The sequence below is a fragment of the Pangasianodon hypophthalmus genome, chromosome 9, assembly GCF_027358585.1.
Source record: "Pangasianodon hypophthalmus isolate fPanHyp1 chromosome 9, fPanHyp1.pri, whole genome shotgun sequence".
Classification (NCBI taxonomy): Eukaryota; Metazoa; Chordata; class Actinopteri; order Siluriformes; family Pangasiidae; genus Pangasianodon; species Pangasianodon hypophthalmus.
Genome location: NC_069718.1, coordinates 6261161 through 6282278, shown reverse-complemented (window position 1 = coordinate 6282278; position 21118 = coordinate 6261161). Strand labels below are relative to the sequence as shown.

The 21118-nt window shown below is 37.4% G+C and overlaps 1 protein-coding gene across 1 annotated transcript; it reads right to left on the bottom strand.

The window, feature by feature from the left end:
* Positions 1 to 1907: 1907 nt before the first annotated feature.
* LOC113547141 (melanin-concentrating hormone receptor 2) lies at positions 1908 to 19958 on the bottom strand. The gene is made up of 2 exons (XM_053236610.1): positions 18715 to 19958; positions 1908 to 4165 (listed from the first exon to the last, which is right to left on the bottom strand). Exons 1-2 carry the CDS (start codon positions 19113 to 19115, stop codon positions 3532 to 3534), a joined length of 1035 nt encoding a protein of 344 aa, XP_053092585.1. The 5' UTR covers positions 19116 to 19958; the 3' UTR covers positions 1908 to 3531.
* Positions 19959 to 21118: the final 1160 nt, after the last annotated feature.

Here is a 21118-nt window from a genome sequence, read left to right as displayed (position 1 = left end):
ATGGGTCATGAAACAATGGCATGTTCCCTATCCTCCAGTTAAAATTAGACGGAAGTTTAGCTTATTAGTAAATTAAGTTTGGGAAAGAATGATGATGGGAATATGGGTAGAGCATGTTTGTCTGTTTATGTTCTTTAAGTTCATATTATTTATTTATTATTAAACAGCAAAGTTCCACTTTATCTAGAGAAGGTAATACAGCAAATCAATAGACAGGGAAGTAATGAATGCTGTTAAATCCCACATACTTAAATTATAATAATAAAATCTGAGCATAAATTCAATTCATTCCAAATTCAGAAAAAAAAAAAAAAAACGAACATTTCTGCCTAAAAACAAATCAGTTCGTTTAACATAACGACTACCTGGTGTTGTTTCATTTAACTCTGAATTTGCACTATTAAGATGAAAAATGGCCGGTGTGATCCAGTGAAGTTAATTCTACACATTTAGTCTCTTGGATAGCATTCTGCATAAAATGGTATAAAGTTACATGCAGGCTGTATGTGTTCTGCAAATTCCAGCAATCACATCCATCAGGGATATTCTTCACCAAAACAACAGAGGGCCCCGTTTCCCGAATTTTAGAGACTCTTCCTCGGCTATCACACACTTCCTGTTCACCAGCTTTATAAAGCACATGGTTCATTATGTTAATTGCGAAGCCTTGCTGGGAGTTTTCTTTTGTGTAGCTCGTTCTGAGCCCTTTGTATTATTATTATCGTCTTTGACCCTTGCTCTGCCTTTTGAGTATTTTTTGTTTTTAGAATTGCCCTTTCACCTTGGAAATCTTGTGGATCCTTTGTGTATTGGCCTTGGCCTGTTTCGTGTTGTGTTTTTGGATTGTAGATTTTGTCTTTAAACCTCTCACATATACATCTTCACACTCTCATTTCAGAGGACAATGTACATGTGTGGTGGCCTTGGAAAACCCTTCATATGGTGACATTTTGTCATTTTCTACTCTATACTATAGTTCTGAATTTCCTGAACTGAAATATGTTCCTGTTCTGACTGTATCTCAACCAGAAGTAAAGTTCTAGCATTTCAAATCAGGATACCACCAAAAGTGAAAAGGGAGCAAATTGTATTTAATGATTCGACTCTGATTGTGGCGCAGGAGCATCACAGACATTTTTATAGTTTATATCTGATTACAAACTGATGTGATTATGCCTTTACCTTTATGGCACATAACTATCCAAGAACTTGATCTAAGTGTGACCTTCACTGTAATGACACTTAAACAAGAAAAAGAGAAAACTTGAATGAAAAAACTGTCATGTAGGAATTATTGATAAATGTGCCAAATTAAAAAAAAAATCTATACTTGTTAATAGTATGTGTGGTGAATTTTTAAATATAGAAGCCTAGATGTAAAGTTCTAACACAACAATGCCAAATCCCAACTGATAGTGTTTTTAAACAGATGTGTGTGAATTAAAAGGATTAAAGATAATGGACATAAGGACAAAAATTAAGCACTCATGGACTCTTTTTTTAAAACTTTGACTGTTTGGCAAGTGTGTATATAATGTGCAGGTATATGATGACGTATTGATGTGAAATTCTTTAATAATTCTTTTAATTAAAAGTGAAATCACACTTAGCTAGCAAGGTTTGCATTTTTTTTTTAAATTGCCTCCTTAAACAACATGATCTTTACAGATAGCCTAGGCAAGGTTAGAAAGTAATAAAAACATTTCCACATCGTTTTGGTGAAATACTGTATATTTCTAGTTTCCTGAAGTTGAGGTGTGAACGTATGTTTTAGGCAAAAATTTTTGGTCAAAAACAAGCGATTTCTCCATTTTCCAGAATTCACTCACAGCAACATCCGGCAGGTTTCCTCCCGGGCCACCCACACATAATATATAATGACGTTTGCTTTAATTACGAGGGTGATATCCTGGGTTTCAATAGAGTATGTGTATAGAGAACACAAATAAGTATCCTTTTCCACATTTTCAAATTTATTTAACTTATTTCAGCATAGATAAATCTCATGAAATGCTCAATATCATATTCTGTCCATATGATAAAAAAGCGATCATTCTACCATGTGCTAGTCAGATTTATAGCTGGAACGTACAGCATCAACATTCAGTTTGTTAGGCTATTTGATGCTGGAGCATCTCTAATCCGTTTATCTCCATGAGCAGGTGAACCTTTCACATCCACTCGCTTTCTGATCACATCCACTAATCATTCAGTTCCAACTGAGCTCCAATACACTCATTTGTTTATGTGCGTTACAACGTGCCAAGTCAGGGTGTTGAAATATCACCGGTTACACATGACTGAAGCTTAACTCATTAACCCTGGGAATAGATGTTCTGCAGTTCCTCTGGGGAGAACAGGAAAATGAATAGAAAATGACAGAAAAAAACATGATACAGTCACACTTCACATGCATAGAGTTCTGCATTTAGTGTAGCATCAAAGATTAAAAAAAAAATGCTGCATCTCTAAAATACCAACAACCATCTGAGTTCAAGGCTTTTGAAAGTATCGCACACACTTAATAGTATTCAAATGCTAAATCAAACAGTTGTCTGAATTTGGTAACAGTGGTTACAAATCATTTAGCCCATTTTCTTCCCTGTAGCCATGAAGTGCAAAGACAATATTTACAACAAGCCTGTAGTGAGTGCACAAAATAAAACAGTACTGAATGAACAAATAATGTAAAAAAAACAGACCACAAACTGCATATTAACAACATATTGTAGAAATAGCTGCAGCTATACTTTGCTCAGAGCTGAATTGAAAGAAAACGCCACCCCGAAATATAGTAAATCTGTTTATACTGAAATATTTGTGATGTGTTTAGTGATTCTGGTGCTAATGTGTTGGTTGTTATTCATGTTAGACGTTAGCAGTTGCCTGCGGTATAGATGTCACAGGGGGATGTTGCTTGTGCAGTTACGATGAGAAAAATTTCAACAATCTCAATAACTGTCAGATTTCTCTGTTATCTCCTAAAACACAAACGAGCGAGAGCTTCTTTTCTCACTCGCCCTTTTCCAGAGAAATCCAGTGCAGAAGTTGTGGAGAGACGTTGGTGCAGTGTAGCTACATGAAGCAAATACGCTGAATTAAGGCAGAGAGTCATTTGTATAGCACTTTTAACGATTGCCACATTGCCACAAAGCAGCTTTACAGAAATCCAGCTGTAGATTTAGATCCATAATGAGCAAACCAGAGGAGACGTAAGAAAGAACCCTTGAGAAGAGAACCCTTTTACAGATTATAGCATACAGGGGTGGAAAGGTACAAACAGTTGAAGACAAACAGTGTTAAGTTTGATCAATCTCTCCACACTGTTTGTTGATGTGGTGCAGACCGACTTATACTACACTCTTGGTAAAAAAAAAGGGTTCTTTGGACAATGAAGCGTTCTTAGCTTCATGAATGGGTTCTTCTTAGCGCCCTTCCTGACAGCAAAACTCCTATATTATAGATTTCTGCTGTTAAGGGTTCCCCTAAATAGACAACCCAAATAAGGATTTATGTTTGTGTAAGCAGGAGTTAGATGATGGTCAGGCGGTGGGCGGTATCAGGACTCATGCTGGAGCATCCCTCAGTCTTCACCGTGGTCTTGGACATGTTGCTGCGTGTTTCTCGGTGACGGCACAGACGCTCGCGGTAGTTCTGAGCAAAGATCAGCAGCATGAGCGGGTTGATGCAGCTGTGCGAGTAGCTCAGGCAGATGCTGATGTTGTAGGCATAGACAAAGGCCGATGTGGGCTGTTGGATACCCAGGTTGATCACCTGGATCACGTGATATGGTGTCCAGCACAGCAGAAAGAGTGCAATAACCATCAGAACCATCTTGGTGGCTCTCTTGGCCCACGGAGACTGCTTGCGCTTGACGCGGCGCGTCGACTGGAATACATGGTACAGTGTCAGCGAGTAGAAGGTGCTGATGATGATGAGGGGCACGAGGAAACCCAGCGTAGACTGGTACAGGGTGTACCAGTACATGTCCTGGGGACCATCAAGGTATATCATGCACACGCTAGAGTGCTTCTTGGAGATTACCTTGGCGTAAATCATGACAGGGATGGTGAGCAGGAAACTGCCAAGCCACACCAGCATGTTGATGATGATGGTCCACTGGATGGTGCGGTTCTCCGACATGGGATGGACGATGGCAATGTACCTTTGGAAATGACCAGAGGATGAGTTAGAAATCTGGACACCATAATGTATTTGTACCATAAAGATATTATCCAAATCTTTTGATGACAACCAGTAGTTCCTGTTTATCCCTACGTTTATGAATGACAATTTGTTTGCAAATTCTTGAAACCCTGTTAATCCAGTGTTTATACTGAGCCATCTGCAAGGAAATGGATTAAAAGCTTTTAAACCATTTGTTTAATGGGATAAAATGATCCTCTCAATAATGCTGTCTATAGAGTAGTCAGAACACTTATTACCATTTTTATATTTACTGCTCACAGATAAGGGGTGTCAGTAGTGGCGTAAAACTGGGTTCTTCGATGAAATTCATCTTGCAGGAAATTGTCGAGAACAATTTACTCGATCATTCGTTCATTCATTCATCTTCACTATGCGATTTATCCCGTTCAGGGTTGCAGTGAATTTAACCTATCCCGGGAACACGGGGCATGAAGTCAATGCCAGTCCATCGTAGGGCACCATGCACACACACACATTCACACACTCATTCACACCTACCCTACCAGTTATTAAGATTCATCAAAGACATTTTGGCATTGTCACATGTACATCTGAGAAATTTACGTATTTCTTCACCTTCATCCAAATTTCACTCTACCTTGGAGAATACATGTATTGTCAGGTGCAGACACTTATGTGTCAGAGTCAAGCCTTTGCCTAGTACCAACTCTACACCACTGCTGATTTATTTACTAACATTTACACTTACTGATTTAGTAGTAAGTGTACTAGGGCATTTATCTAAACTCACCTAAGCCGCAACCACACAGCCGAGAGGTTGTTGGTTAAGATCACATATAAATGAAAGCAAAACTGAGTCAAGATCAAGACAGAAAGCCATCGAATCATTTTTGAGGCCAAACCTTTACTTCAGTTTAATATATGCCAAACCAAATTTGCAAATTCTCTTGAGAATTATCTAGAATCCTGCAGAGTCTTTCTGAGCAGTAGATTTGGGTGTATACCGTTGGGATACCACTAGTAGATTTATTGGGTACATGCAAGCTGCTGATACTAGGTTGAGACCAGGGCCATATTTAGTGAGACCAATGCCTAAGACTGAGACTGAGTACAAATAGTAATAAGTCCAAGACAAATCTAAGTTAATAAAAAAATATCTTGAGACTAGACTTGAGCACTGACAGGGTTGTACAACTCTAGGGTCCAGCATTGGCAGCATTGGCCCTAGAGTTACTAATGTTCAATTCACTTCAATTCAATTCAATTTCTTCAGTGCTTTCTACAAAGCAGCTTTATAAAAATCCAGATGTAGATCCCTAGATTAGATCCCTAATGAACAAGCCACAGTGGCAAGGAAGAACACTCTGAGATGACATGAGGAAGGATCCTTGAGAGGAACCAGACTCTAAAGGGAAACCATCCTCTTCTGGATGACACTGGATTATGGCATTATAAATCATTACAGTATACATGTGTAGAAGGAAAGACAAACCGTACTAAGTTTATTAAATCCCTCCACACATTTTGTTGATTTGCTGATGTGCTGATTTAAACAGCTGCAAACCCACTTAGACTACACTTTAAGAAAAAAAGGGTTCCTCAAGGGCTCTTTAGACAATGAAGAGTTCTTAGATTCTTGAATGGGTTCTTCAAGGGGTGAATCTTGAAGGGGAAACCACTATGTTATAGGATTCTCCACAGAATGTTTAAGTGTTCCACTAATGGAGCAAACTAAAGAAGTAATAGGTTTTTTTGAAACTTGGAAGTGTGTGCAGTCAGAAACATTAAAAATGAGTTTTGAAGCTTGAATTATTTTGTTTACTCCAACTAAATGTGAAGATCTCAGTCACACGCTATGTGAATTCACCCTGCCTGAGGCTGATTTGGCCCTGATATGAATACTTCTTAAAAAACTGAAATAAAACCTCCAAATGAGCCTTGATACTTTTATAGACACTTGTTCATTTTCCTCAGTGCTTTAATGCGTTTAATCTGTGGAAGGGAACACATGTAACACAGTAGTATCACTGCACCCTGAAGTACATTCTCTGTGCGACTCATGAGCCATTAATTACGATGATGTCTACTGTTATTATAGAGCCACAGAACAAGACTTACACACATACACATTTCCAAATATAGCAAGAACTAGTGGTAAGTCCTTGGCAAATCTCGTGCACTGCAGGATCATATGCTTCAATAAGAGATGATGAAAGGCACATGACCCATCAAACCAATCAGGCCCCATCTGCTTCCCTAAGAGGCACAGTGAGCAGAGGGCTTAGGGCTAAGCCCCACCATGAAATGTTAGCATATTATAGCATAGAGGACTTTAAGGGGCCCTGTCCTAATCTCACCAACCATGGAGTTATTAAAGCATCTCTTTCTTAACACACTGGGGACATCACATGTTCTGCAGCTTTGGTGTGGAAAAAACCCCAGTGTTTGTTCTGTACTCACCACCATATCAGATCCTACTGAAATAAACTTCCAGAGCTACTCCTGATGCAGCTGAGTGTGAAAGTTTTTACAGCCTTAGGATAAAAATGAAAAAACAGTCACAAAAAATGGTCAGCTTTTTTAAGTTAAAGCAGTGATTCCATCACTGGGGTGCCATTTTTTTTCCTCACAGATATTACATTTAATATGTATGTAAAACAAAGCTAAAAGACATTTTAGACACAAGTAAAGATTCCTACACAACGACAACCTATGTACATGTTTCAGATAAATAACTTAATAAAAACGTACAAAATCTATGGCACTTCTCTTCAGTAAACATGGTTTTGAAGCATTAAAATACATCAAAAATCAGATCATTTTTTTCATTAATGTGTGAATACATTTAAAGTCTCAAGCTTGAAACATTGTTTTCCACGAGTCGTCCATTATAGCTTATAAAAACATTCTCCCCTACGAAACATTTTGAATATTCCACAAGTCATGTTCAACATCCAAATTTCCTGAAGATCATGTGAAGAAGAAAAGTAAGTCCTCTCATTCTTTGTACTTTATTTTCAAAGCTATGTGAAATTGACTGATGACGTCAGTTTGAAAGTTAAACCTTATTACCCAAATTATACATTGAAAATAAATGATTAATCAAAATGTTTCATTTTAAGTAAATCAATTCAACGTCTATAACGCCTTCATGCCATTAGCATGGATGCTAGTTAACGACATTTTGTGTATTTGCTAATTCTATGCTAAGAATCTCAACCCTGTTATACACTTAAGAGCAAAATGTAGCCTGTCTGCAAAGAAACCTTGTAAAAACAATTAGATATTGTTGCCTGAGATGGGATACGACATATTTAAATGATTAAATATACTGTATGATTAAAAAATTAATTAAAAGTTTCATTTTAAGAGTTACATGGGCTAAAAGGCATGAAAGTCATGGAATCAAGCAACGTATTAATAATGAAAAAAATGTATATATATTTTGATATCAGTTCTATAGTTTACATCTCCTTTCCTGAATATGATGTAAATACCCTTGACTAATTCAAACGGCTGCCTCCAACCTTTTTAATATCCCGTGAACATTTTTATTATTGCTATTACTTATACAGGTGGTCTCACTGAGATCAAGATCTCATATTCAAGATAGACCTGTTACAAAAATATATACGGATATAAAACCTATAAACACTGACACATCACAAGCAGACGTTACAACATACACTGAGCATAGACAAGCAGGTAAAGGTCAAGTAAAACATGTCCAAACAATCTAAAAGCACTGAGGCTTTAGATTTATAATTTCAAGTAAAACACGTACAAACATCATTTAAAAAATAGACAATTTTGATATTAAAGCATCAGTTTCAGGGACTGTCACTGGTTCCATGTTAACATGGAGAACAGTAGGTAATCCTGAGACCTTGTATTAACAGTACTGTGTGTAAAGGTGATTATAGTGGACAGATGAGAGGGTAAAATACCTAAAATTGCCTTATAAATAGATAAAAAACAATGTATTTCTCTTCTGGTAGTTAACGATGGCCACTCAGTAAAACCCTCTCTGTCACACACCGCCTCCTTCATGTCAGACCTGGAGACTGAGAGGGTCATTTCTTCTCATACATCACATTTCATTGTAAGATACACATACTCTTTTGCCTTTTTTCAACCCGAAGCCATGGCTGATGCAAACGCGATTGTGTTGTTGCTGGTTTTTAGCCTTCTTTATCCTGTAAGATTACCTCATCCACAGCTTCCATACAGTAATCTACTTTTGTATTGTGTACACTTAATTAGCTGTGTATAAAATGCTTCTAAATTGTATGGGCTAAAAGCAGTTCTCTGATTAAAACATATTCGTGTCACGATGTTCATTTCACCGGGAACCATACGCCGCACACGTGGAAATGAGCTTTTTTTTATTCCACTTAATGTAAATAACGTCATTGCTGCCATAGAAACATCTACATTAGCATCGCTCTACCTTTTCCCACTGTTGCTATGGTTCCCTCGTAAGGAAGAAAGTTTCAGTGAGAAGAGATGTTGTCTCAAGTTGATTCAGATTCGAGTCGCACTCGAGTTAGCTGGAACATTGTGTCATTTAGTAAAGGTCACTAATGCCTTTCGAGTGCATTAGCCTGAGTTTTTTTTTCTTGCCTTCTTGCTTATTTATTGACTTTTAGTGCAATGTGGTAAAACTCTGGCTGGCTTGATAAACGGAACAGATGGCCAGAGACAGTTAAATTTTTTATTTATTACCACTACATTCACCACTACATTCACTACAATTAGTTGTTGAAAACTGCAGTGTCTATAGTTTTCTTCACAGAGTGATGGACAAACAGACAGATAGTGTGACAGGTTAGGAAACGTCTGGTTTATAAAAGCAAGAATTCACAATGCAAAGTCTCCAGAGGAATCATTCGTTCTTCTTCAGCAGGTGCGGACAAAGTACTGAGAAATCTTTTAACTTAATTTATCTGTTAACGCAATTAAAAGTATCCAAATAAATATCAACTCAACTGAAAGTAAAAAAGTTACACAAGTCCTCAAGTATTCAAAATTAATAGATGAAATTAAGCGAATGTCATGTTTTCATTTAAAATTGATATACACAACTTTTATTACATATATAAAACTACACTGTTTTGCCTGAAATCTCTATAAGTTTGCAATATTTACTATTAGCTAGAATTTGACTAGCTGCTTATCCAGATTATGTTAGCTGCTGGAATCGATGCTAGTCTAACCTGGTATTAGCAAAGAAACCAGGCTAACTTAGTCAAATATAAACAGTTAATGTTAGCAAATTAGTGAAAATTTCCTCAGCATGTTTTTTCAAATGAGATGGAGTTCTTCCATGGAGTTTCTATGCCTTCTGTGGAGTTTAAGGAGATTTTTTATGAGTCTTTGTTTACTCCAGCATATTTCACTGAGGTAGGGCCAGGGACGCTCGTCCTCAAGTTCAACACTGCAGTCTGCTGCATTATCCATCTGAGAACACACACGGATAGCTACAGTGCTAACTACATTGTGTAGCATGAGAAAGTCCGAGCAGATGATGAATTTGGTGCGATTCCCAATAGGTTTTTCTACACTGATGAATTTGATCGGATGGTAAACTGAAATGATTGGACACTAAACTGAGCCCATTTGATCGATGGACAGTGTACAGTCACTGGCTGTATGAGAGAAGAAGAGACCTTTGTGATTTGTAACGGGTACTTTGAAGGTTTGAATTTTTTTTTCTTGGAGATGTAATTAAGTAAGAGTACAAGTATTCGATGTCAATAATACTCAAGTAAAGTATAAATATGCCAAAATAATACTGCATTATAGTAATAAAGTATAACTACTCAGGTTTCGTCCATCCCTGATCTCCCGTGCACACCATACACACAAACACCCACACTCACACACAGACACACACTCGTTCACATGTAGGGGAAATTTAACATAGCCAGTCCAGTGACTGACATGTTTATGGGGGTGGCAGAAAAATGGAGGAAACCCATATGGACAGGGGGAGAATATGTTATATGAGAGATGCTTTTCAGTTCACCCTGGCTGCAAAGACTCCTTATTTGCATAAAATTATACACATATATATATATATATATATGCGTGTGTGTGTGTGTGTGTGTGTGTGTACTATATACTATAACAGACAGATATAATATTTCATGCTCTTTAGAATCTTTTCTTTTAGAAACATGCCAGATGCTCCCATATTTATTTATTTATTTATTTATTTATTTTTGGAAAATTTTGGTCTGTCATCAATTGTGTATAACAATAATATTTAATCCCAAATCTGATACACTCAAATTCGAAACCAATTTGACTACACCAGGACAACTAAAAAAAGAAAAAGGTATCTGTAAAAGGATGCATAGATTATTAGATTATAATTTAAAAAAGAAAAATATGTTTTTAATTGTAAAACTACAATTAAAACTTTACAAATAGAATTGTTAGAGAGATACAAAGAGAAGAGGATGTCTTCTCTCCTCATGCAGTTACAAACTGATTTACAGCCCACTTGAAGATGATGGAGTCACTTTTCCCACCTCCTTTTATGATCATTGTCATGATCTTAATGACACGAGAAGATGACCCTGTTAGATGATGCATCACTGCACTGAGCAGGTGAAGATGAGCAGACATACTATGCAAAGAATTTTTCCATGGCATATAGCAAGAAAGGACATAAGCTGATCTGAGCAAGTGGCCAGATGAGGGGGACTCGGTAGACTAAACAAGCACTTACTATACGTGTGTATATTTTATAAAGGGAACCATATAAAGTATATGAACCATGTAAACCATATAAAAGTCTATTTACATTTTTATTTCTAGCATGGTTGTTTCTTACATATGTTTCCACCTGCTGGAACCACATTTTCCACATATTGTAGTGTTTATGAACTTGGAATTTATAACTGAAATGGACTTAATTGGGATTATGTATGTTGAATCTATATGAAATAACCCATAATATTGAAGTGGGATGAATATATATCGATATAGTCTGGAAAAAGATTTACAAATTAAAAAAGTTGTGATTGGCCACACTGACCGGTCTGCAGCTATGCAGCCTGATATGTAGCAGAGTGTGATGCACTGTGTGTTGTGACACATTCCTCCCATAATCATCGTTACAATCTTCTTTGACTTCAGAAGACGGGATAGCCTTCGTTGCCCTTGCACATCAGTGAACCCTGAGCACCCAACACCCTGTCACCGGTTCATGGTTTGTCCCTCCTTGGACCACTGTCATTAGGTACTCACCCCAGCTGACCAGGAGCACCCTACAAGCCTTGCCATTTTGGCGATGCTCTGACCCAGTCTTCTCGCCATAACGATCTGACCCTTGTCAAAGTCGCTCAGGTCTTTATATCTGCCAGTTTCTCCCACATCCATCACATCGCCTAGAAGAACCGACTGCTTGCTTACTGACTAGGCTTACTGTTAAGATGCAGGACTTCTGAACATAAGGTTGAGAGTTCAAATCCCAGCACCACCAAGCTGCCACTGCTGGGCCCTTGAGCAAGGCCCTTAACCCTCAACTGCTCAGTTGTATAAATGAGATAATTGTAAGTCGCTCTGGATAAGGGCGTCTGCCAAATGCCGTAAATGTAAATGTCTAAGACATGCACCGTTATTACAAGATAATCAGTGTAATCTCTTATTCTCTATCTGTGAGTGGTCATAATGTTTTAGCTCATGTGTGTATTTTTTCTTAATAATTATCACAATCTTGCCTACGGTAAAAAAAGGTTATTTTTGTGTTGTTGTTTTGTAGTGTATTATTGATATAATCTGGAGAAATAGACGATTAGATAAAGATAAACAAGCTGTGAAATTCATGGTAAGCTTGTCATTGTTATAAAACTTGTGACTATCACTGAAATGTCATGACATTTTTTTCCTCAATTGGTTTGAGTCTTTAAGCGATAACATCATTCTCAAAATAGTGACTCGAAACCACACAACTTGTCACACAAACACAAATGCACTTCCGATTGCAGAGATGTGACTCTTAATTAACGATGAGATGCTGATTGAAACAGCTTATTCTCATTGGTCTGATGGTTGAAAAGTGCACGCCTTCTGCTGTTAATTTTACTTTATATGAGTAGGATACATTGTTAGAGTAACACTATACACGTATATAAATACTAGAATGCTAAAAGTGGTAATAAAGTGAGAAATCTGTGTCAGGCAGCGGTGTTTGGGTGTGTTTTGAGAGAGGAGTGTGTAGAAGACAGGAAAAAGGGAAGAGATCTGCACTACTACACTTGTACTAAAAGACATACTAAACTGTACCATTCCTTGCTATATTGATGCGATATTAATGAAATAATGTTTGAATAATGTTTTGCATGAATCTTATTCAGAAGTGAAGTTCTAACATTTTAAAATCCCCCAAAAATGAAAAGAAGAAAAAAGTCCAATTCCACTGAAAGACACCCCGCATACCGTTACCTCTACGTTTATAACATAATCTGCTGACGGAAAAACAACATTACTGCCAGATTTTACAGATTTATGAGTTGAAGATGTGAAATTTCTCAGACGAACAGAAAACTCACTCATGAGCCTCATCGTCGTCTCTTCACTCTTCACTGATCTCTGTTCACGCCAACATCAGTGAGGAAATAATCACTTATTCATTCACTCACTTCTGCTCTGATCTTATTATTAATGCCTTATTCATGTCTCTTATTAGATCATTTAATCTTTTTAAAACTCTGCTGCTGTGTGTACAGTGTGTATAAGCGCTCTTCTCTGTTTTGATGATGATGTGACGGAGGAGGAGCATCACAGCCATTTCGACAGCCGACGTCTGATTACTAACTGATCAGGATTAGGATTAGGATCAGGATCAGGATCAGGATTAGGATTAGGATTATGACCACTTCACTACAGCACGTAAACATCCAAAAAGTAGATCAGACTGTGAGGAAATCGCACTTACCGAGCGAGGTTTTAGACGTCTTTAAGCAGAGTGACTTTTTACCGCGGTGACTGATAAACTGGCTCCTTACACAGCGTGATCTTTACAGGACGACATCAAGACAAATAATAATTTCCATGTTGTTTTGGTGAAATATGCTAGAGATGACAAAGTATATTATTTGCAGTGGCAATTTTCCAGAATCAAGCCACAGCGACATCCGACAGAATTTCCCAGACTTGAAACACGTGTGTGTGTGTGTGTGTGTGTGTGTTATCAGAAGCACTATATACACACACTGTCCAGTTCGGATTGAAGTACTTAACATTTACTGTCAGTGATCAAACGGTGCTGTCCATTTGGTGAGCGCGATCTAGTGTTTGATTGATGATCTTTAGTTTTATTTTGCACAAATGTGAAAAACCACTTTGTTACTCCACTCCACAGGCGTAAACTGCTCGAGTAACATCACAGCCTGTTACGGTCGGTGGTTTGATCTGTCTTGTTTGTTTGTTTTTTTTTTGTTGCCCCTCCCTTGTTTTGCTTGGCGTCGCGCTATCCCTACGAGCGTGTACTCTCTTTCTCTCTCTCTCTCTCTCTCTCTCTGTTTCTCTTAGGTGGATGCACCTGTTTGTTGTTGAGATTGGCTGATTAATTGAGAGTAGTTAAAAGACGCCAACGAGGAGGAGAAAAAGACGACAGATTCTTGTGGTCCAGCCAGCAAACAGCGTCTTTATATCTTATTCTGTGTGTTTTGTTCTTTCTTTCTTGTTAGTTGTTGTCCGTTATGTCAAATCTTGACTTGGTTGATAAGTTTGTTGCAGTTGTTATACATTGAGTAAGTGAATAAATAGTCTTGAACAATTACATCGGACTTATTCTTTGTTTATGTTACATAATCTCTCTTTTTTTTTTTTTTCGAGCCATTTAATGAGAGGTTGTAACACAGCCATTTCTAAATGCCACACTGTTAAGGGTTAAGACGCACTGCGTTGCTGAAAATAGACAGGAGGAACAAAAAGAAAGGGTGTTTAGATAGATGAACACACAAACCTCAGAATATTTTCCCCCTGAGGTCCAGGCTAATATTGTAGTCCTCATTATCAGCCATGTCTTAAGTCCAGCTGAAGTGCACACACGCGTTTGGGAATAAGAACAGGTGTGTGTGAGTACACCACATCAAACACACACTTCTGCTGCTTTGCTCAATATACCCAAAATCAACAAGAGTGCATGTTGTGAAGTGACCTTTATTCACCTAAAAAGATTTACCAGTCGAGATCAGACAGGCAACTGCAGCACATCAGTTAAAAAAGTGGCTAAAGACGTAGTTAAAAAAAAAAAATAATAAAAAAATGCCTTCCTACTGTATTAGGTCTTTTCTTTCAAACTATATTTTTATGATTTTTCTGTTTGAATTTACTCTCACTTTTTTTGCCTTTCACAAACTTTTAGTTACAGTATTTGTTCTGTTGTAATTTTCTTTTTTCTAATTTTTATTACTTTAATATTTTTTTATTATTTCTTCTGTCTGACTTTTCTCTATTTTATTATTTTTATTTCTTCTGTCTGTATTTACTCCCATTCTTGTTTTTCTTTTACAGTCTATTTTTTATGATTGTTTCTCTTTTCCTCTTCTCTATTTTTAGTATTTTTATTTCTTCTGTATTGATTTAATCTCATTCTTGTTTTCTTTTCTTGTCATCCTTCTGTTTTTTTTTTATTTTCACACTCTTTTTATGCTGTATTTAGTTTTAATCTCGTTCTTGTATTTATTTTACAAACTTTTCTGCGGTATTAAATTTTTGTCAATTTTTATTGTTATTATTTTTTTCTGTTTTTATTTACCGCCATTCTTTGTTTTCCTTTTTCTTCGGTTTTCATTTTCATCTTTCAAACTCAGCTTTTAAACTTTAATTGGTAATCGATTAATCAATATTAATTTACACAAATATTAATTTTTTTTAATTAATAGATCGGTTGGATTGTTTTACAGATACAGTATATTAAATACAAGGGCTAAGCAATGTGACGATAAAACATCAACATTTTTTCCCACATTCTTTTTTTCTTTAAATTTGTTCAAATTTAAAATCAGGGCCTGGCTGTCTCGCTAACTGAAACCACTAGGATGCTGTGTACATTTTTTTTTTGCTATGTTTACATCAGGCTAATTATTTTCTGTGTGTGGAATCGACTCCAAAGCTTTATGGTTGATTCTTAGTTTTCAATGCCTGGAATCAGGGAATCAACTCTTTTTCGGATCAATTCATCATTGATGATGATACATGACATATTATATTACATAAAAGAAAATTAAGCAAAACTAGTTTAACTACATCCAAGCTAATCGATTTGAATAGCTTCGTTACTTGCAGCGATGATCCTGCCCAACACCGCATAACACACATTCTGATCCACATAAAGCCATTGTGAGCACACGATACTGATTATGAATAAAACATACAAAAGCCGAACACAGTCTGAACATGATATGAGATTGTTTTGTAGATGCATCATTCATTTGAGAACATGTTCAGTCATTTTCAGCCCGTCAGCTTGTCATGGAAACTGTTGACTTTTTGGTCAAAGTATCATGAGATAACGTTTTGAGGAAGGATCCATAAATTTGACCATATTTTTGGGAAATAATCAGACAAACTGATAAGATAGGAAAAATAACACTTCCACTGTTACACACATTAACCACTAATGAATTTCCGCTCACATGAGTACTCAAGTTACTGAGCTCGCTCGTGCTCTTGTGGCTGAATGAGCAAATTCACACAACCGTGCTCCAAAATCTAGTAGAAAGCCTTCCTAGAAGAGCTTCTGTAGGAGATCCTGTGTCACAGCCAATCACATGCAGTTATGTAACTTGTTTAGCTGAAGGCAGCTCATTGGACCAGAGACTAGCTACAGGGCTAGAGACATTAGGTCAGAAAGGGGAATGCTTTCACAGACTTTCATAGAGTTTTCATTTTATTTACCCTCTCGGCTCCGATTAGCGAACTCACAACAAGGCTTGTTTAAAAAAGTCGACCTCGATGCCAACGGCGTTGACAGGGAAGCCTCAACCACCAACAAGTCTAGTCCTTCTTGTTACCAATTTGTAAGGCAGAAATACCCTGAAAATATACTACACATGTGACAGAAGCTGTTAAAGAAAAACTATTTCAGACATTTGACCTTGCTGTGACCTTGATCCTATTTAAAGCAATTCCAAAATGTAATCAGTTCATCTGCTGGTTACAAACATAACTTCATATCAATCCTACAAACATTCAACCAATCATTCTTGAGAGATCGCACTCAGGAGAATCTCGGACGGACAACCCGAAAACATAATGCCTCTACCACTCAGTAGCAGACGCATACATTACATTTATGGCATTTGGTAGACACCTTTATCCAGAGCGACTTACATTTTATCTCATTTTATACAATTGAGCAGTTGAGGGTTAAAGGGCCTTGCTCAAGGGCCCTGCTCAAGGGCCCAGCAGTGGCAGCTTGGTGGTGCTGGAGATTGAACTCATACCCTTCTGAGCAGTAATCCAACGTCTTAACCACTGAGCTACCACTGCATAAAAACAGAATAGACAGAGAAGTATGTGTTTAGTCTCCTTGCAAAGCATAATTCCTTCAAATAGTCTTATTTATAGCCATAAACTAATGACTAACATGATTAGTCACAGGCCATGGAGCCACAGTGGATGTACCAGGAAAACAAAGTGTGTTGCAATCTCTGAGAATGGTGGTATTCATCATGCCCTGATCACTGACCCCTACAACACTGACCATCTTCATGATTTCTCAGAGCAGCTTTCATTGCAGAGCCTGAAAGTGGAGTGGTACGATTTGACTTGCAAAATAAGGTGAGAGTTTGAGAAAATGTCAAGTCTCACCACTCCAATCTTGTCGGAGAAATGGGTTGCTGCCTACTCATGAATATTAACGAAATTTCACCACCTTTTTCACCTTTCCTCAAGCCAAAGTGGTTAATTCTTCTCAGCCTGGAGGCTGAAGCTCCATAAGCAGATGTCTGTACTTGATGGATGTTGGATGTAAACACATCACAACTGAGGACTGCAAAGATGCTTTTTCCATCTGTGTACTGAATGACAAAATATTGTGATGTGGATGAAGTGTTGAAGCCTGGACGCCCATTAAAGACAAGTATAATAAAACATGATGGGTTGTGCTGTAATAGGAAAATAATCAACAACAGTTGTTCCTAATGCGAAGCAGAGTCACTCTTACAAACCTGAGATGTTTCATTCCCTTGATTCCACAACAATTTACCAACTACTTAATTTTTTATCTATTAAATGACAACACTACTTTTTATCCATTTATAGTTATTTTTGAGGAAAATCCAGTTAGTTCCTGTTATCACTTAAGTTATAGCAGCTATAACCAGTCATTCACTCACCAGCTTCTCATTTCTCTCTCTCTCTCTCTTAAAGTTAATCTGGTTAAAGTAAAAAAAAATGCAGTTTGTAACCAAGAGACCACAAACTCCTCTGTCCTGAAGATGTTGGAAAACCTTCCACAGAGGACATCTGACAATGAAATGAGTGCTGTGTGTTGTGTTTGATAAAGCAGATCACTCACTTTTACACTGACTTTCTCCTGTAGATTTGTTTTACATTTACTGCTTAAGTGGATTATTTTAATCAGACAGATAAGGCACTCTGCATCCTCTCTTAAAATTACAGACTGAAAATGACTTTTAACACGTTTTATTAGTGTTAAATGTTCAGCACTGGACTGTGCATGTTTGCATGACATTCTTGTGCCTTTTACCTTATAGCTAGCCAAATACTTTGATTTATTATTATTATTATTATTATTATTACTAGTTTGTCTATGTGCTTAAATCTGGCTATAGCTGTGCACAGGGATGTGTGAAAAGAAAGAAGTGAATGTCATAGTTAATAATGCGTGTTATATAAACAAACAAACAAACAAATGTTCAATTAATAAATATATTAATAAACTGATAGATGAATAAATCAGTAAATAAATAGGTAACCAAACAAACAAATCAATAAATACAAACAGTACTAAAATTTATCTGATTGCGATGCAATTAATCTCCTCTCTTACAATAATAATAATAATAATAATAATAATAATAATTATTATTATTAGTAGTAGTAGTAGTAGTAGTATTATTCCAGTTTGTCTGTGCTTAAATCATGCTATAGTTGTGCAGAGGAAAGAAGAGAAAGACTTGGACTTCACAGTGAATATTGCTTGTTAGCAGTAAACAAACAAATTGATAAATCATAAGTGTATTTATAATGTATTCTACTGAGATGCATTTTCATCGCTTGTTCTGAATGAATACCTGATTAACTCAAAGAGAAAGGCGGACATGTTCTGCACCTTTGGTGTGTGTCTTATACCTGGCAAGGTGCACGTGGTGTAATTAGATTTTAAGGTGAAGCTTTAAAAGTGTTCCCCTAAATTAGTTTTTAAAAGTGACAGATACACACTGAAGGTGCAAAAGCTGTCGCCTTGATGGGAAAGGAAGGAAAAGTAGCTACTTGTCTTTACTTCTGATGATCTCATGGATGTCTGGAGTGTGTCCAGCCCTCCTGTGCGTCTCTCACCTGTCGATGCAGAGCACAGTGACGATGCCCACAGTGGTGAACTGGTTGCTCACATCCACCACCACCACGGCTTTGCACATGAACGCGCCGAAGACCCACTGACGCTCCCACACCAGCTGGTGGATGTTGAAGGGCATGACGAGCAAGAAGAGCAGGTCTGCCACGGCCAGGTTCAGCACGTACACGTCCGACACCATCTTCTTCTTGCACGTGGCCACGGCGTAGATCACCAGCGCGTTGGCGAGGACTCCGACCAAGCACAGGATCCCGTACACGGCGGGGAAGACGTGCGTAAAGGACGCCGCGTCCGCCGCGTTGTAGTCGGACACCGAGAGGTTCGCGCACGGGAGCGAGCTGTTGGAGAGCTCGCCGGAGACGCACGACGCCGCCGAGTCGTTCATCCTCTGCCCAAGAAATGACCTATCCAAGAAATGAGCTACCCAAGAAATAACCTGCCCACGAAATGAGCTACCCAAGAAATGAGCTGCCAAAAAAACCTACCCAAGAAATAACCTGCCCACGAAATGAGCTACCCAAGAAATGAGCTGCCAAAAAAACCTACCCAAGAAGCGAGCTGCCCAAGAAATGAGCTGCACAACAAGTGACCTACCCAAGAAATAACCTGCCCAAAAAATAACCTGCCCAAGAAATGAGCTACCCAAGAAATGAGCTACCCAAGAAATAACCTATCCAAGATATGAGCTGCACAAAAAAAAAAAAAAAAAACTGCCTAAGAAGCGAGCTGCCCAAGAAATGAGCTGCACAACAAGTGACCTACCCAAAAAATAACCTGCCCATGAAATGAGCTGCACAAAGCGCTTTAAAGTGCGGAAAAAGCGGCGAGGTCTCCAAACGCACGCACCGGAGACATTTTGGGAAGTTTTGCGCGACCTTATCTCTGCATGCCAGTTCCAGAGATTAAATACTCTTCCATTCATGCACCAACTTCTTATATCTGCAACTTCTTCAAGTTCAAACACCAATGCGTGACTTTTTCTTCTGCGTTTGTTGTTTCATCTCAGCTGAGGAGTGTGTGCGTGTTTGTGTGCGTGCTTTATTTCCCTTGCATGACTTTCTGCTCTCCTTTCATACATTAATGCCTGAGAGGAACAGAAAGCTGGTTCGAGAAACGTCAGGGATTGGATAAAAAGTGCCCATGGGCGTGGTCTTGAACCATCTTCGTGCAAACATGCATCTGTTTCAGTGTGAGAACATTTTCCCCTGATCTCAGCTCACTCTCATGTTCTGAGCTCTTAAGGGAAAAAGCACACACGTGATTATGAGAGTAATAAGTGATTATATGTGACAAAAACAAAATAAAATAAAAATAAAATCAGATGTGAAAATAACAACAAATGCATGTGCAAAATGCATGAGAAAACTAGCATGTGAAGTGTCCAAAGATCACGTGAAGATCACTAATCAAATATGACTCACTAACTAATCACGTGACACAAATATACACCATACCATTTAAAAAATATATATATATATATATATATATTTTTTTTTTCCAATATATATTTTTTTCAACAAAAATGATCAGTGAATTACTTTAATAGTTAATAATAATAATAATAATAATAATAATAATAATAATAATAATATCACAGACCCCTAAATGAACTGTAAAAACCATGATCTTAGATTTATCCTATCATCAGTCATCATGGGGTGTCGTGGCTACGTCTCTCACCTGCGCTGTGTCATCACTACAGTGTAAACCAAGAGAAAATAATGGATATGGTCACTATGGCAACCTGTGGTGATGTAAGGTAGGTGTGATACATAAGCAATAAAAGTTGTCGAGAACAATATAGAACAATAATCTGAGTTCATCTTTTTCCTATAACATCTCAACACGTCTTATACACAATTTTAATAAAATAACTGTTTTTCCATTTGTACATTTTTTTTTTATTACAAATGACAAATCATACTTTTTTTTAACCATTTATAGTTACATTTAATGTTGTGGAATGTTGGTGAAACAAGTTAGTTCCTGTTCTTACTTGTGTTATAGCAGCTATGAAGGGTCTCTCACCAGCCTCTGTTTTTTTCTCTGTCCTCTTTTCTGAGTACATCATCTCAGCTGTACTATTTATTAGATTTTTTTTTCTAATTTCAGAAAAGATTGGACTCCACATTTGCTCTTTTTGCCTGAACCTTATTCTGTATTTCCTGATACTGTGACACTCAAGAGTTAACAGTTACAGTGAAATGAGAATGGTAACTAAACACAATGCTGTGGTTAGCTGAGGAAACAAATGTACTGTAAACACTGTATGCATAAGTATTCATTATTGATTGATTTATTATCAACTGATTGATTGTTATAGTCAGGTTCTGATAAATACATACATGTAAATATAACATTGTTATGGACACTGTTCAATATACAGGG